Here is a 19,083-nt window from a genome sequence, read left to right on the forward strand (position 1 = left end):
CTGAAATGAGACCCATGACTGGATTTTTCTACTGTCACTTGGGCTAGATTTTGGCTGCTTGTGGACCTTTTATTGGAGTCTCTGGTAATTTTTTTTCTGTTTTTGTTGTGAAGATGTTTGATGTTAAGTATTAGAAATTATTTTATTTATTATTTTTAGTCTATATTTGGGGTGCCAGCATCAATGACCGCTTTTGGCGCACTGACTGCTGTAGGAGGCATTTTCACTCTGATTTTAAGGACACAGAAGTTTCAGAAGAAAAAGTAGTACCTGAAATGCCTAATAATAAGGTAAGTGCTCTGGATCCAACAAATGCTGCAGTTTGGACGGTACCTGTGGATGAAGACAAAACGAGACTTTGAAAAAAATCGTAGGTGATTGTAAATAATATTACGAAGGTGAGCCTTTTAATCAGGATTTTAGTTTTAAAAATATTTGGTGTTTAAACAGTGAATTAAATACAAATAATATTACAACGGACTATTCAACAATGCTTGGGTAATTGTTATGAATCGTGGACTATATAATGATTTTGAAAGTTTGAGATTTGAATTTATATATATATATATATATATATATATATATATATATATATATATATATATATATATACGTATATCGTATATATACATACATTAGTTTTTGAAATATATAATAGTAAACAATAATTTTTTATACAGGCATTTATTCGATTATTGAAAAGAAAAATTTAACCTATGTGTAAGTTTTCCATACATTTCGAGTTGAAAAATTTGACTATTATTTAATGCCTAAAACCACAAATTATTGACAAACACAAAAAATAAAAAAATTATGTATAAAATTGTATTGTATATACAAGTCTACAAATTATGCACTCAAAATAAGTCAATTGTCTATCGAAACGTATGGAAGACTTACTATTTTTTTAAATATAAATTAGTTTTTTTTTCAATAATTTGATATATTCTTGTATAGAAATTTATTTAATCACTATTAGAAAATATGTCTAATTTTGTTGAAACTTTTTAAATGAAAAATAGCAAATTTCATAGTATTTACACTACAAATGTGGACATTATAGATTTGTGATAATATATTTGAAACAAATCTAGTTTTATAAATTATCTGCAAATATGGATTAAACATCACACATGATGATATTTTGTGTGATTATGTACAGATATCAGATATCATCATTCAGATATTTATATATAAGCAATATAGTTCATGGTACTTAATTTACCACGTTAATCATACATAAGTATGATTAAATTTATTATTTAATTGTTTATAGAATTATTATTAAGGTCACAATTGTTAATAAATATAAGTTTAATTCAAAAGGCACTATTGTAAATATCTTAAAGAATTACATAATGATATTTTGATAGGTAATGTTAAACTTATTAGGTTTGTCGGTCAGACTAATTATGGGTTGTAAAAAATTCAGTTTCGGTTAATGAACATCTAAATATATTTATTAGATATTTAGTCCTTTACCACTAATATTTTATTAAATGGTTATTTGTTAAATTGATATTTGTAAAAATTCATTTGCGTATTTATAGTGAAATCTATCTAAATTTCGTGTTTTTTTTTTAAATCTTGTATCAATCTTGTGTCAATATACATGACTTACAAGGAGAACCTTTGATTTACACTTCTGTGATTTTGAAGAATTTTGGCTTAGAAATAGAGTCAATAGTCAAACCGAACACCTTGAAATTTTTCATAATTAAACCTTCGCTCATAGGCCTATAATATTTTAATGTGTTCAATTTGACTATCAACTCTATCGTCATGAGAAGTTTTATCAAAATCCTAGAAGAGTAATTCGAATAAAAAGACATGGGACGTTGTGCAAAAATTCATTTGGCCAAAAGTTGTGCAAAAAATGTTAAATTTTAAGATAAATCTACTCATTAAAACTTCTAGAAGTTAGTATTAATTAAGACTATTTATTTATTTTCGACCAGTAACCATAAATATTTTTTACAAAAGAACCAAGTAAAATAAAAACGAAACTTGTGATATGAATCTTTATAACAGTTTGTACATATGAACATATAATGTATATAAACAATATAGACAATATTTTAAAGTTAATGAACTTATGATGAAGTTTATTTTATTATAAAAATATAGCATAAGATCATTTTTATAGGTACTGTTTTTTAAACATTGCAATTTTTATTGGACCATGATTTATGTACTAAACTAAAAATCATATGAACATAGGTTTATTATGAACAATTTTTGGGAAACTGTATCTTATAGGAATACCATAATAGCAGTATTTAAAATAATACATTTCTAAAAAATATAAATAAGATATCCAAAACGGTTACAAGGTTGTAGGTAACTCTTATAAAAAATACCTCCAACAAATCTATTTTATTATAATTTGAAACAAATGCGACATACCAGTAACGAATCGTTTAAAATTAAAAGACAAATTCACATTTTACAAAAAAAAAGAAAATACATTCAAAGAAATTTTATTTTAGCAACTCAAAACTTAAATATAATAGGCCCAGATATATTCTTCATATACATTTTTTATCCTAGCGGTCTAAAATATTTAAAATTTTGTAAATATATAATTCTCGTGGATTAAAAGAAGGTATCAATTATGCTACAATTATAAAAATACAATTTTAGCTCTAATACTGTAAATAACTAATTTAGTACTTCAAATATTTCTTATATCTAGATTTCTGTGATTTTGATCAACTTTAGTATTATTAAAAGTATTAAATATTTCTGCGCACATTGTTAAGACATTCACAAAGTCTATTAATATTATATTAATATTAATATAAGTGTAGTATAATAACTTAACTTGTTGATAATCATGTAGTTTAAATTAGACTTAATAGTTTAACTAATTTAATGATAGAATATTTTAATGAAAATTCGTGATTTGTAATAAAACTATTTTGGCAATATTTCGGACGTTTATTTTGTTTATTATATCATCTTCATTCATAAAATGTTGCGCAGAAATCATTATCATATCATAAATGAATTTTATATCAATTTGAATAATTTGGCCAGGTATTTTTAAATTCCATTGTTTTCGAAAAAAAAATTTTTTTGTATATCGAAAATAATTCAGATTTTAATTTTAATAATGGCTAGTTCTAAAGCTCACTTATATACTCCAAGTAAATAATTTTAACTTTGTGATTCAGTTCATATAATTCTTATAAATATTAGGCAATGTTACAGTATTTATAATAATTAATTTGAAAACATTTAATATTCCTCGAAAGTTCCAGCAATTTGCCTTAAGGCACGATGCCATACACCAACTAGTATTTAAATATATAAAAATATTATAAAATTAAAAAAATACTTATCTATAAAACTAGGTTATAAGAAATTCGTCATTTGGAAATGAACTCATATAGATTATTATTATTGATGATGAAAACAGTAATTTTTATTTTCGGTGTGCAATTTGGAGCCAAATTCCACCCAAAAGTGAAACTCCTGATGATTCTGGATCGTGTCGAAATTTCTGCGAAGTTTTTGCACTTTTCAAAATATCAAATTTATATAATGTCATAGCCAATCCAACTTTCATTTGCAATTTTGCCAATCGCATACCTAAAAAAAGAAAAGTTAATTTTTAAATAGCAAGTGCTGAAAATTGATAAGCTTTATTAAATCTAGATTTTTTTCCTTTTTATGTATGTATATAATTTAATTATTGCATGTGTTTACTAATGGATAAAACAACAACATCATGGAATTAGAAATGTAATTCTGTAGATCTCTATATATTAGGGTGGTCCTTAACAAAGACATTTTTGAATTTCTTTGCTCCCAAGAGCGCCAACGCTTCCAAATGCATAAAAAATAAATCTCTAATAGTATTAGCTCTTAATATAAACATTTAGATAGAGCGCACGCCAATTGAAAGTTTCTTATATTTGCTATTAACATACGTCATTAAGTAAATTCTTACGCCATCTCATCTGTATAGTATTCGTAAACTCAAATATTATGACACATAAGAATATTTATGAACCACTTAAAATCTAAATAAATCTATGTGGGTTGTTTTATAATATTTATTCATCATGGAATAATTTGAGTTTCAACTTCATCAATTAAATAAATATTTTGCTGCAAAATTAATCTTGATTTCATGATGAATAGGATTTAATTAGAGGTAAAGTGGTTTATAATTTTTTCTTTTAGAACTATCACTATTTGTGAATTACTTTAAATTTCATCTGCATTCAATTGATTCGTAAAAATAGAATCGTTGCTTGCTATTAAATATTATTTTTGATGTATTCTTACTTCTATTATTTTTGATTTATTCTTACTTCAAATCATTTTTTTTTTCATGACTAAAAATTTTAATCCCAAAATGTATACCATGTGACTATATATATTTACCTATGCAGGCCCTTCTTCCTTCACCAAATGGCATGTATGTGTATGGTGTAATTGAATCTTTGCGATCATCACTGAATCGATCAGGATCAAACTTTTCAGGATTTGAAAAATATTTAGGATCCCTTTGCAATCCCAATAGCGGAATCAATACCCTGGTACCTTTCGGAATTACTGTTTTGCTTCCAGGAATTTTGTAGTCAGTTAAACACTCCCTTGTCAGTGAAGGCAAAACAGGATACAGACGTAATGTTTCTATTAAAAATAGAATGAGAGAATTAATTTGATATTGGGTAAATTATTTGTATTGATGGTTAATTAGGTGTTAGTGCTGATTACCGCTTATGCAATTTTCCAGATACTTCATATCGTTCAGGGCTTCATATGTAAAACCACCATACCTTTTAACACAAGTATCGATTTCATTCTGGACTTTTTTCATAATGTATGGGTTTTGGGAAATTTCATAAAAAAATGAAGACATTGTCATTGAAGATGTTTCAAAACCTGCTGCAAGGAATAAGCGAGCTTCAGCAGCAATTGCTTCAATCGATAAAAGCTTTGCATCTGAAATGTAAATTATTTTATAGTAGCTTTTACTAATATGACTTATGATCGTGGTGATTAGTGATGTCCAGCGTCATACTGCTTGATACCGATCTAGGCGAGGTTGGGAGCAACCAGCAACTAATCTGCATTTTTTCCACTTTTCCACAACTGGATCGTTAAATATTATTATTAAAAAAAAAGTTTACCTACCTTTGATTTTAACTTTCATGCCATCATCTTCATTAACTTTTCCTGAATTCCGTAACTGTATGAGCATCTGCATAAAATCATTTCTCACTACTCCTTTTTTCTCTCTAAGAGTCACAATCTGTTGTACAATATTCATTATAAATTTGTACACATCAGCATTAATAATTGAAATTCTTAATAAATTTATCAATTCCGGGCAATTGTGGAACAATAACTTCACGATAAAGTCTTTATAATTGGATACTTGGAAGATCTTTTTACCAATTTGTCGAAATTCGTCGTCAGGATTTTTTACAGAGTTTACGTCTATTCCAAAAGCTACTGATGCAATTATATCAGTCGTGTATCTTGCTGCCAAATCCTTAAATTCAACTACTTCACTGTTCTTTGCCTTTTCTGATAAATGTTCTTGAAGTTGTTCTCCGCATTTTGTGATCGTTTCCATCATAACTTTCAGTTTTCCAGATGTAAAAGCTGGTGATAGAACATTCCTCAATTTTACCCAAGCCTCACCAGATAAACTAAATAAATTCGATGCCAAAGCATTTGTTTTGGGATCAAACTCATTTCCTCTGTTTTGGAAGTTCTGAAAATCTTTTACCATTATCATTTTTATTAACTCGGGATCTTTTACCACCAATCGTGGGAAAAGGAATACATATATACCAAAAAATGGTTTTTGGACACTGTTGTATAAGTTTGACATCACTTGGCTCATTGACTGTTTTCGGAAAAACATTGCACTTATGTTACCAAATGGAAAAGAAGGTTGGATGTATGGTACATCCTTTCTTTTCCAATAAGTAAATGAATACAAAAAATAACTATAAATTACTGTAATAATTATTACAATTATTGCAATAATTACTGTTAATACATTATTTAAGAATATCATTTTGAAGTTTTGGCTTCTTTTAGTAACTGAAATGTTTATTATAATTTTACACCAATTAGAATTAATACAAGTTTATGTTAGTACACAAAAATTCAAACTCGTAGTGGATTTGTTATGAACGATGATGTGACAATATTATTAAATGACCAGCACAATTATTTTGGTACAATCTGTTAGAGATAAGTTTTACTAACGACTAAAAGGTTATCACTTTAAATAAATACGTTGGATACAACTGATTTTTATTTACAAAATTAATTATCTATAATTATGTATTTAGAAATACATCGAATTTACAAATAAATATTTCATAAAATGCTATACTGCACCTTATTACTAAAAATTTTAAAAATAATTAATGTTTGGCGAAATTTGCATTTTTACTTAATATGCAAATGTAATTATTCCTGAGTCAAAATATTAGCTCAGTGATATCAGTTCTGCAATTATCAATCGATATTTCAATCGAGTTTTTTTGTTCGTATTATTCGATTTTAGCTACTCAATTAATTTTTTTTTATAATAATTATAATATGTTATAGAAGAGTTTGGAATTCTTATTTATATAAGTTAGTATTAAACTACTTATAATAATAATACATCAGGACTAAAATATCCTGGATTAAGACAAAAATATCCTGACTAAGATTAAATGTACCAACATAGTTGAATATATGCAAATACAGTGAAGAAGTTAAAAATGAACACAAAACTGAGGTGGAATCTTTTTTTGAAATAACAACGTCAAGTGAAAAGTCCGACTATAAATAATAATGGACTTGATTAACGACGGAAAGAAAATAACATGAAAGAAATTCGGCTCAAAATGGCTCAAAATTTTGACCATCAACTGACTGAAGTGCAAATCATCTACGTGATTTGCGCATTTTAAAATATTTTTAATTAAGAATCAATGTTTTCTCGGTGAGTATAAACTAGACGAATTTTGATACTAATTATCTATTACTCATTAAACTTTTCGTTTAGCTACTTTCAGCCAGATTCCACCTAAATGTACAACACCCGCAGTAGTAGGATCATGCTGGAATTCTTCTGATGTTTTAGAACATTTCAAAATATCAAATTTGTGAAGCACCATTGCCAATCCCATTTTCACTTGCATTTTTCCCAAACGCATGCCTAAAAGTAAAATTCTATAACATATTTCATAACAATATTATTATTTTGATGTAATTCTTTATTACCAATGCATGCCCTTTTTCCTTCTCCAAAAGGAAAATATGTATAAGGTTTTATGGAACCTTTACGCTCATCACTGAATCGGTCTGGATCAAATTTCATTGGGTTTGGGAAATGATCTGGATCTCGGTGGAGACCCATTAACGGTATCAATACTCTGGTGCCTTTTGGAATGAATGCGTTGTGTCCAGGAATTTTGTAGTCTATTGAGCATTCGCGAACAAGGAATGGTAACGTTGTATAAATCCGGAGAGTTTCTGTAATAAAAACAATCTTTTGGCATTAAAAAGCATTTGGCCTTCTATTAACTAAAGTTCCTGTACGAATCAGAATCTGGTAAAGAATCAAAATTATATATTATCATGGAGAGCAAATGCAAATTTTCAATCATAACATAGATATATTAGGGTAAGACTACAGTCATATACATTTGTTTGTAATTTTCTTACCATTAATGCAATTTTCCAAATATTTCATATCATTCATTGCTTCATAGTTAAAACCTCCATGTTTTGCGACACTTGCATCAATATCTGCTTGAGCTTTTCGCATGATGTCATGGTTTTGTGCCATTTCATAGAAAAATGATGACATTGTTATAGAAGATGTTTCGAAACCAGCCAAGAAGAACAAATTCACTTCTGATGCTATAGCATCCAAGGATAACTGCTTTTCTCCTGAAAGAATCGCAAGTAAGAATCATACATATACATTAGGGTGGTCCTTAATATAGACATTTTTTAATTTCCTTGCTCCCAAGGGCTCAAATGGTTCCAAATTAATGAAAAATAATTTTCTGAAAGTTTTAGCTCTTAATATTAACTTTTAGATAGTGCGCAATTCAATCAAACTTCGTATGGCAATAGCATGAAAAAAAAATTTTTTAGGTACAACTTAGCGACAAATGAATTAAAAGTGAAAATTTGTGTCATTTTTATTGAAAATTCTACGCTCAAAATTTTTGAAAATTTGTTCATGCTATTTCCATACACAACTTTGATTGAATTGCGCTCTATCTAAAAGACAATATTAAGAGCCAAAACTTTCAGAGAATTGTTTTTTATCAATTTGGAACCATTTGAGATCATGGGAGCAAGGAAATTCGAAAATGACCATTTTAAGGACCACCCTAATGTATACATTTTTTTATAAAATACTCAAAAATGTATAGGTATCAAAAAAACATTTGTTGGCTATCATTTTTTATGATATCATTCTATTACCTTGTACTTTGATTTTCATGTCATCATCATCTGTAATTTCACCACCATTTCTCAACTGAATCAAAAGTTGCATGAAATCAGGTCTTGTTATATTATTTTCTTCTCTAAAGGTCACTGTTTGTCTAACAACATTCATCATGAAATCATAAACTTCACGACTTATATTTGCCAATTTAAATTTATTCAGGATTTCAGGTGACATGAAAAACATAATGGACATGACAACATCCCATCTTGTGGGTAAATTAAATATTTTTCTGCCAATTTCGCGAAATTCGTGATTTGGATTTTTCACTGAGTTTACTTCATTGCCTAAAGCTACTGAAGAAATTACATCTGTTGTGTATCTTGCAGCCAAGTCTTTGAATTCGAGTTCTTCTTTACTGTTGGATTTTTCTTCAAGAAATTCTTGCAAATTTTTACCGCATCTAATAATAATCTCCATCATAGCTTTAAGTTTTCCCGATGTAAATGCCGGTGACAGAGCATTTCTTAATTTTTGCCAAGAATCTCCTGATATGCTAAATAAATTCGATTGCAAAGCGTTGGATTTTGAGTCAAATTCATTGCCCCTGTTTTGGAAATATTGGAAGTCCTTCACCAAAATTAACTTGATCAATTCTGGATCCTTTACTACCAATCTGGGTATACAAAACACATAAATACCGAAGAATGGCGCTTTTATGCTGTTGTATAAATCAGCTATATTTTGACTCATTGATTTTTTGGATCTAAACACAGGTTCTACATTTCCGAAAGGAAAAGTTGGTGCAATTGATGGAATATTTCTTTTTTCCCAGAATGTGAAAGAGTGTTTGAAATATACGTAAGTTGCTGCAAGTACTAACACCAGAACGGCCACCAAAACTTCAAACACATATTGGATAAAGTCGAACATTTTCACCTTTTCACTTTTATTCACGCAATAAAATATTATAATTACACGACTAGTACATATCAATTATTTTTTCGTGTTACTTTGCCAAAAATATACCACAGATTATCAACTGTTAACGCGCTTCATAAATAATGCTTATTCATGATTTTGATAAAGTTGTTTTTACGCCGAATCCAAACGATTTCATATCGCATAATGGCATATCTTATATATGATAAAATATTTATTATGTCATCATACAATCATTTATATTAACAGAAATTAATGAACAGTGATTATAATTACATCGTTAAAGACAATTGAAAAGACATATCTTAGAACGAATGCTAAAAGACATATCATAGACATCTTATATATGATAAAATATTTATTATGTCATCATACAATCATTTATATTAACAGAAATTAATGAACAGTGATTATAATTACATCGTTAAAGACAATTGAAAAGACATATCTTAGAACGAATGCTTAAAGACATATCATAGAACAAATGCTTATCTAAATGATTGCCATAATTATAATTTATTTATGAGTTTTTTTGTACATATATTATTTCCGAATCCATTTATATTATAATTCATGTCTAAATAAACATTACCTATTATTCGATAAATTACAATAATGCTAAAAATATTCATACATAAATATACCGTCACGACTTTTCAAGTTGTTTTTCTTCTATTTTATATAATTATATAGCATTTGTTGCTGAAAATACGAGCAAATATAAAGTATTCTTAGTATAAAAATTATTTCTAAATTAATATCATTTTTTATTGTTTACGAGGAGCAACCTTTAGCCAAATTCCTCCTAAGTGAACCACACCAGCAGTTGTTGGATCATGTTGAAACTCTGTGGATGTTTTGGAACATTTCAGAATGTCGTATTTTTGAAGCACCATTGCTAAACCAACTTTTACTTGCATTTTTCCTAAACGCATACCTAGAGGTGTAAAAGATATATAGTTCGTAATCTAAAATCATAAATGTTTATACAAAAAAAATGTAATGAGTATGATATTTTAATTTTTTTACATGCTGCCAGTCAGAAATATGGAGTTGTGTGTAGTATTGGAGAAGATTTGGGAAAATAAAATGCATCCAAGAAGGTAGCAAATGAAAAAGTAGTACTCAGTAGATTGAAAGCAAAAGTTCAAGAAATAGAAGATGCTCTCACATTAAGGAGTTACCTCCAGGTAATGTCTTAACATTTAAACTGGACGTACATGAAGTTTATCATAAATTACTGATAAACAAAATTGATTAAATTTATTTTTACTCATATAAAATGTCTATTTTCTATTTTATATATTGCTTAAATTTTCTTTCCAATTACCAATTATTGTCTATTGTTTTAATTTATCTCACCTATACAGGCTCGTTTTCCTTCACCAAAAGGGATATACGTATAAGGAACAATGGATCCTTTTCTTTCATCACTAAAACGGTCAGGATCGTACTTCAACGGATCTGGAAAATATTCAGGATCTCTGTGTAAACCCATTAATGGTATCAGCACCCTGGTTCCTTTAGGAATTACTGCATCGTGTCCAGGAATTTTGTAGTCAATAGAGCACTGGCGTAGTAGAAATGGTAGGGCAGTGTAAATGCGAAGAGTTTCTGGAACATATTTAGAGGAATTGTACTAAATCGATAATAGTCATCTTTGTTATCTCAATTACACTCTTATCATAATCAACAATACAATGCATTTAGCAAAACACCAATAATATATGGAAAAATTTATAATTTTTGCCAATCATTGTTTTTAAGCATTTCAATTATCAATTTTTTTTAACTTACCATTTATACAATTTTCCAGGTATTTCATTTCGTTCATGGCATCATAGGTGAATCCTCCATGTTTTGCAACGCAGGAATCAACTTCGGCTTGTGCCTTCCTCATAATTTCTGGATTCCTTGCCATTTCGTAGAAGAAGGATGACATTGTTATGGACGAAGTTTCAAATCCAGCAAGGAAGAACAAGTGCACCTCTGCAGTTATCTCTTCCAGAGACATTTGTTTCTCCTCTGAAATTTGAAAATAACTCATTAAAATGCCTTTCCTTATGGTAAGTTGTTGAAATCAGAAAAAGTATTCATTTTCTTTCTCAGGTATCCTTTTTATGTTTTGAATTCTTTTCAACTTTCTATGCGACTAGAACTCAAATTAAAACTAAATGAATAATTAGCTGTACGAAAGAGAAGTTTATGTTATCATTATAAAATCCAATTTGGCAATTTTGTTTTCGCGACCCCTCCAGTTATTCTGAATTGTTCGACAACAACTATAAAGAATACTTTAGAATAAAAATAAGTTTCAATATTATTATTGGAATTTAGCTCGACGATTGAATAGAGTAAATTTTGCTTAAATTTCTTTAACACCTTTATATATTGCGTAAAATTTATTGGAGTCTACTTACTCTGAATTTCCACTTTCATGTCATCATCGTCTCTAATTTTGCCAGTATTTCTCAATTGTATCAGAAGTTGCATAAAATCGTTTCTCATGACACCACTTTGTTCTCGATAATTTACAGTTTGCTCAACTACATTTGTCATAAAGTCGTGTACATCTGGTTTAACCACAGATATATTAAGGGTCTTCAAATATTCTGGAGATGTGAAAAACATAATATTCTTCACAGCTTCCCAAGTAGTCGAAAAATCGAAGATCCTTCTACCGATATTTCGAAATTCATCATTAGGATTTTTGATGGAATTAACATCAATACCCATTGCTACGGAAGAAATGATATCTGTGGTGTAACGCGCTGCCAGGTCTTTGAATTCCAAAACTTCCTGGCCTTTAGCTTTTTCTTCGAGGTATATTTGCAAATTTTCACCACATTTTATAACTGTGTTCATCATCATTTTCAATTTTCCAGAAGTAAACGCAGGTGTCAATGCGTTCCTTAAGTTTTTCCAGTGGTTGCCTGCTAAACTGAACAAATGTGCTACTAAAGCATTTTTCTCTGGATCAATCTCGTTTCCACGATCTTGGAAATGTTGAAAATCTTTAACTAAAACCAACTTCACTATTTGTGGATCTTTAATAACTAGCCTCGGTGTTGCAAACACATACATTCCAAAAAATGGAGCTTTGATTTTATTGTATAAATCAGTCACATTTTCACCCATAGATTTCCTTAAAGTGAACATGGGTGCGACATTTCCAAATGGAAAACTTGGTTTAATTGTCGGTATACCTCTTCTAGACCAATACGAAAACGCGTTTAGGAAATAAATATAAATAATAGCAAAAATTACAGCTAATATCGCTGTAATATCTTTTAAAACGGTATCAAATATTAGAGCCATTACTTCTTCTTAGCCCGGTGGCTTAAATTGAAATGATTGATGTACAAAATATTTTTGATTGAATTTCGCGCAATAATTATGAAAGATACTAAGTGTGTCCATTGTATTTTTCAATACCGATAAACCTATAATTTATAATCATGACAATTCGCAACGATTATGTAAACAAATTTTCAGCACGCAAGATATAATTACTTATCTTATCCATTGCATCTTTGGAAGACAATAATTTGTATCTTTGTAAGATGATAATGATTTTGTTACTTTCTGATGCAGAAATAATAAGATCAGCACTTTATAAACAATTAGATTTCATAGAATTAAATCAAATAATTAACCATTTCCACTGGCGAATTGCAAGTTTTATATTTAATTTGCAGACGGAGCAACAGCATCGGAGTGGAAAGGCTTAAACTATTAATGAAAATAATAGATCACAAGAAATTAATTTGGCGAGGCGGATATTTCAAATATTTTGACAACCGCAAAATATTCTAAATTGTAAATGCAAAATATTTTTACTGGCTTATTTTTATTAACTCTGAACAAAAGATTTAAATTTTATTTTTAAATATTTAGATTATTCTCAATTAAGCTTTTTCTATTATCTTACTACTTGCTATAAATTAAAAAAATTGCTATTACTTTCTATTGCTATAAAGTAATAAAATTAGATTATTTTGACTATGTGCGATATATAAAAGTAACTTTAAAAATAAACTATGTAATAGTAAACATGGATTCAAAATCGCTGTTTATTGATTTTTTGCTTTTCATTATCTTATCTTACTGTAAGGTGGTCCTAATAATGAACTAGCTAGTTGTAAGTGGCATTTTACCAAGGCAAGTTGAATAAATTTCCCGATATATGTAAATAATAAACTTAATCAATAAGAATGGAGATTTAGATTTTTAGATAAAATTTTCAACTAAAACAAATTTTGAAAATGAAATTTTTGCTCTCACTAAGAACTAATTAATGCTATTTTGTTGATGTAATTCAAACAAAACTTATAATAAATGTTTTTGTTTTATATTTATTGCTTAAACGCGTGCTTGCTTGTCCTAATGGTGCGGTCTATTGTTGTAATTTTTTTTTTCTAAACTGTAATAAATTTTAATAATTAACTCACTTTTCGAAGATCTGTGATATTTTAAGATATTCATTAAGACCAAGAAGTCTATTGCGATGTAAAATTTTTATGTATTATTATGAAAGAAATTTGCATTTTTGATGTCATTATATTCCTCAGATTATATATAGTTCTGCTTACAGTGTTTTATTTTCTGTGATTTTTTGTTTATTTTTAAACTCCTGATGTTGAGTGGTATTGTACATTGTAGATTAAAGTTGTCAAAACATTGCAAAGCCTTAGAGTTCTATAATATTCATAATTTTAAAATATCTAAAGTAAACATTATCAAATGTTTTAAAATTTTGAATATTTTATGATGTTTTTTAATTCGAATTTTCGAAAAATTTCATTTCGAAATTATCGCCGGACCGTAACAAACTCGAAAGGTTCAAGTTCGAAATACGATAAGAATGGATTATATTCGCTATCTGATAAAAAATATATGTATATTATATTGTAAACATTGGACTGAATTATTTTGTGATAAATCTGTGATAGAACCACATGCATTCAAAAAGTTAATATTATTAGTGTGAACATCATGAACAAGACCATGACAAATTAGTAATTATCAAAGTGAAAAGAACAAAAATAAATCGTTATTGTGAGAAAGTGCATAAAAAATTAAGTTTGGAGAAAGTGCAAAATGGGTGGTAAAGGTAAACAATATTAATATTCAATTGAACGAAAATTATAAAAATTAAAGTATCATTTATAACACTTAAAATCATATGTCATCATTAGGGACTATTAATCATAAATAGTTTACACAAATATGTGATTAAAATTGTGTGAGAAAAAGATTTGCATTATAGTGATAGCATTTTGGAAGTTTCAAATATATATGATTATTACATTAAAATAATAATATTTGTTCAGCATGACAACGTATTATTAATATTTAAAACTAAACAAAATAAATTTAAAATTTCTGAGAAATTGCTGAAACACATGTTAGTACTAACAATGTTTATACATATACATGTTTATTATACACGTATGATGACATAAATTTGAATATCGAAACGTATAATACAACAAAGATTAGATTAAAAAATGTGGTATTTTCAATGGTTTTATATAAAAAAATCTCAATAAAGATTTGAATTTTACATAAAATTTAACTAGCATAGGCTATAATAATAATAGTATATGTATGTATGCATGCATATATATATATATATATATATATATATATATAAAATATATATGTGTGGTTGTGTGTATTATTATCATGCAATATATAAATTGGTAATGATTTGCTGAAATTCAATAATCATTATTTAGACTTCTGATACAAAAATATACTTATCAATGAAGGTTATATAAAACATATTATGTACATGAAAACACGCACGTAGATTTTGCGGATTTTTTTCAATAATTAGTGGCAATTTAGTTTGTATAATTTTTTATCGACAGAAACATACACACATAGTATACATAATATATATATATATATATATATGTGTGTGTGTGTGTGTGTGTGTATATACATCATACATATATGTGTGTGTTAAATTAGGTCTTATAGAACTTTGTAATAATAAAATCTCTAAAAGCTTTGCATTATAGAAATAGATAGTGATATTGATTTACTAGCAGAATAACTCAAATTTTGTATTATTTGAATTTTATAGATTATTTAATAATTTAAAAATGCTAATATAAATTGCCTCAGCAAATAGTCATTTTGTGCATTCTCAATATCGATTTTTGATATTTGCCTAATCAACAAACTTGTCGCTTTTTACCGTATATGTTGGTTATGATATTCTGTCATTCTTGTTTTAGGTAAATATGATATTCACACTCACTATCCATCATTAAGAGATAAACATCCAAGAACTGCAGACAATTGGTTAGAAGGCCAAAGATTAGATGGAGGCGCAGAAGGCTTGTGGAGAATTCACGACAAATTATATGATTTATCGCGATTTGTTGAAAAACATCCAGGTGGCAAAGAATGGCTGGAATATACGAAGGTAAAATATGGTTATTTTAATTTTAATAATATATTGTTTTAATGTGTTATATTCATGCGTACACCAAAAATAAAGTATGAGTTCACCAAGTCACCAGTCGTCCCGGACAGTCCCGAAGTTGTCATCAACTTTCCGGAATTTTCTAGAAGCATCATTTGTCCCGAATTCAAGTTCTTTTTCCCGTTTTATCGAAAAGTATTTGAAAAATGCGTTTTTGTTAAATTGCTTTTGTGGCTTGAAAAGACAATGTTATTTAGATCTACTTGGGTAATAGTATTTATTATATGTATACTTGCTGATTTTCTGAAGTCTATTTTAAGAACTAAATCAATCAACTTAATAATATATCTTTTTTATAGGGTATGGATATAACTGCAGCATTTGAAGCTCATCACATTTCAAAAACTGCAGAAAAATTATTACCAAAATATTTTGTACGTGAAGCAAGGATACCAAGTCACTCGTTATTGACATTTAATGAAGATGGCTTCTATAAAACTTTGAAACAACGTATGAGCGAAGAAATCAAACGTGTACCAAAATCAGTAAGAAGAAAATCTAAATTAATTATTGATTTTCTTATTTTGGGAACATTTATTAGTTCGATCTTGTCGACTTTTTATTGGCCATTAGTATTTCTCGCAGGGTTATTTTTAGCTTGGACATCAGTAGCCGCACATAATTTCTTTCACCAGAAAAATAACTGGAGAATGTATGCTTTTAATTTAACGTTATTAAGTTGTAGGTAAGATGAAAATGCATAATAATATTTGGCAGAACTCTTACTCTATTTTTTATAATTTTAATTTAATTTTAGGGAATGGCGTATATCTCATGTTCTATCCCATCATTTGCATCCGAACACTTTGGTTGATATGGAATGCAGCACTGCTGAACCATTTTTGTGTTGGCAACCAAAAGATAAAGGTTTTATGAAATATGTTTCTTGTGTTATATCGCCATTGTTTTATGCTATTATCTATCTTGGGCAGTATATTTTCAGGTAAAAACATATTAATTTAAACTTACATTATTTGATAGGCCCCTAAAAATTAGAAAGAATTAACATACCCGAAAAACTGTATAAAGCAGGACTTCTTAATTTTTTTTCATTCGCGACTCGATTTATGATTGCAAGTTTGTTGACGGCCCCACACAAATATAAAAAAAAATAATATTTTTTTATGATTATTTATTAGGAAACCGCATACATATATACATATTCCAATATATTGTTTTAGAATTCGTTGCAAAACAACAAAAATCTATAGACGTGATGTTATAAAATGATATATATTTTTGACAATAAAATCGTCCCCATAATATTACTACGCGACCCCAAATCGGGTCGCGATACATAGTTTAAGAAGCCATGGTGTAAAGCATAGGTTTCCAAACTTAAACTTTGCCAATTTTTACTCAAAATCAATATTTTTATGAATGTCTAACTGTACTAAAATTAAAATGCTTGTTAAGTTTATACATTTTTAATAGAAGTTAAAATGACAAAGATATCGGTTGGAAATCGACCTGATTAGTTTTTTGGTTCGCTGGCACGAAAATTAACGATTGAAAAAAAAAATTCGACGATTTTTATGAATTTTTTGGCAATAGATATCATGGTCTTTCAGGTCATACTAAAGTATTACGTACCTACGGCAAATCTTTTGATTTTAAAAATTCGTCAAAGTTGATACTGAGTTTTAGGTGAAAATCTATCGGGCCGTTTCTTCAAAATTAATTGTTGGACATACAAGCACTAGTGTCTATGCATTATAAAATATAATTACAGATATTATAAATGTGTCTGAGAGATATCAATTGGAAATAGCAATGTTTAGATTAAATTGATGTTTAGATTAAATTTTATTGTTGATGTTTAGATTAAATTGATAGTGATAACTTCATTTTAGAAGTAAACAGTTGAAAATTTTATCTACATATCTGAATCTCAATTTCGGTTGATTAAGTCATTTATTAAATGCCTCTTTCAACTAGTTATATTATCAATGGAACACGTATTTGTATGTAGTATTGCATAGTAAATCAGGCAAAGTTAAAAACTGTTTTCTCACAAATTAATTATACTAATAAACCTTCGGCAAATACCAGATGATGTAGAATCATTTAATTTTTGATAAGGCAGATACAGAATGATAACATAATTAATTTATATCATAATATTTGCTGATAATCTGTTATTTTATTATGATATTCAATAAAAAAACGAAGAAACAGATTTTTTTCATTAAGTTGAAAGTTCTGATTAAGTTTTGTTGAAACAATATACGTGTGGTTCCATCAAGATCTTGAAAATTGCCAAAAAATTTAAATTCAAAATATAATTTCAAAAATTTTATATACGTTTTGACAGGATTTCATTAGATTAATATTCTAAATGTATAATTGTCACTGAATTTTACAAAATACTCCTAAAATTCGTTTACCTTCCAGAATAAACGCGGCGATCAAAAGAGGTCATCTACTCACCCCATTTTGGCATGAATTGATTCCATATACATTACCGTTGGCTATGATTATTATGTCAAATTTGCCAATAATTTCTACCCTAAAAACTTGGTTTACAATTATTATGATTGCTAGTTTCTTTTTTGGAGCAATCGGTTACAACGCTGCTCACCATCATCCAGAAATTTATCACCACAACGATGCCCATAGAAAAGATCTAGATTTTGGAAAATTCCAACTTGATGCTGTCATGGACAGGGATGAAGTTACAGGATCTTTGTTTATGGTTTTGACAAGTTTTGGAGATCATGGATTGCATCATTTGTTCCCAACTTTAGATCATGCACTACTTCCGTATTTATATCCAGCCTTTGAGGAGGTTTGTGAAGTGTTTGGAATACATTTACGATTTACTTCACAATGGGAATTAGTTAAAGGGCAGTTTCGTCAATTGTTGAGGACATTGCCGAACTTGATACCTCCTGATGTAGTAGAAAAATAAGAAGAATTGGATTAGGAAATTTGCATAACTTTACTTAAATTAAATTATACAAAATATTATCAGTGGAAACTAAGTGTTTTGGACAAAAATTTGATTGCATTTCTCATTTGGGCTCATTCGATGTTCTGGTTTTCCGATACAAATAAAATATTTATGGGAAATTATTAATAGTATCCTGTACGTTAATACAAGTATATGTCGTTTGAAAATGCTGTTTGTAAAAGTTTTAGTGACAAAAAATCACGAAATATCACGTGGGGGAAGGGACGGTCTAGTAAGATATTACGTGTATTTTTC

At 28.3% G+C, this 19,083-nt stretch overlaps 3 protein-coding genes across 3 annotated transcripts; 1 reads left to right on the top strand and 2 right to left on the bottom strand.

The window, feature by feature from the left end:
• Window positions 1-3,427: 3,427 nt before the first annotated feature.
• LOC113365462 (cytochrome P450 6k1-like) lies at window positions 3,428-6,710 on the bottom strand. Its single transcript, XM_026607016.1, has 6 exons — window positions 6,705-6,710; window positions 6,647-6,663; window positions 5,152-5,975; window positions 4,732-4,959; window positions 4,396-4,647; window positions 3,428-3,594 (listed from the first exon to the last, which is right to left on the bottom strand). Exons 1-6 carry the CDS (start codon window positions 6,708-6,710, stop codon window positions 3,428-3,430), a joined length of 1,494 nt encoding a protein of 497 aa, XP_026462801.1.
• Window positions 6,711-6,768: 58 nt separating this feature from the next.
• On the bottom strand, window positions 6,769-12,585 carry LOC113365464 (cytochrome P450 6k1-like). The gene is made up of 8 exons (XM_026607017.1): window positions 11,797-12,585; window positions 11,174-11,401; window positions 10,739-10,990; window positions 10,155-10,313; window positions 8,470-9,423; window positions 7,696-7,923; window positions 7,252-7,503; window positions 6,769-7,186 (listed from the first exon to the last, which is right to left on the bottom strand). The coding sequence occupies exons 1-8, from the start codon at window positions 12,533-12,535 to the stop codon at window positions 7,017-7,019; spliced, it is 2,982 nt and encodes a 993-aa protein (XP_026462802.1). The 5' UTR covers window positions 12,536-12,585; the 3' UTR covers window positions 6,769-7,016.
• Window positions 12,586-14,476: 1,891 nt separating this feature from the next.
• On the top strand, window positions 14,477-18,841 carry LOC113365465 (cytochrome b5-related protein-like). Its single transcript, XM_026607018.1, has 5 exons — window positions 14,477-14,489; window positions 15,625-15,815; window positions 16,175-16,560; window positions 16,633-16,818; window positions 18,270-18,841. Exons 1-5 carry the CDS (start codon window positions 14,477-14,479, stop codon window positions 18,784-18,786), a joined length of 1,293 nt encoding a protein of 430 aa, XP_026462803.1. The 3' UTR covers window positions 18,787-18,841.
• Window positions 18,842-19,083: the final 242 nt, after the last annotated feature.

The sequence above is a fragment of the Ctenocephalides felis genome, unplaced genomic scaffold (assembly GCF_003426905.1).
Source record: "Ctenocephalides felis isolate EL2017-DRISC unplaced genomic scaffold, ASM342690v1 CF-g0.4_SCAFFOLD_01033, whole genome shotgun sequence".
NCBI classification, from domain to species: Eukaryota; Metazoa; Arthropoda; class Insecta; order Siphonaptera; family Pulicidae; genus Ctenocephalides; species Ctenocephalides felis.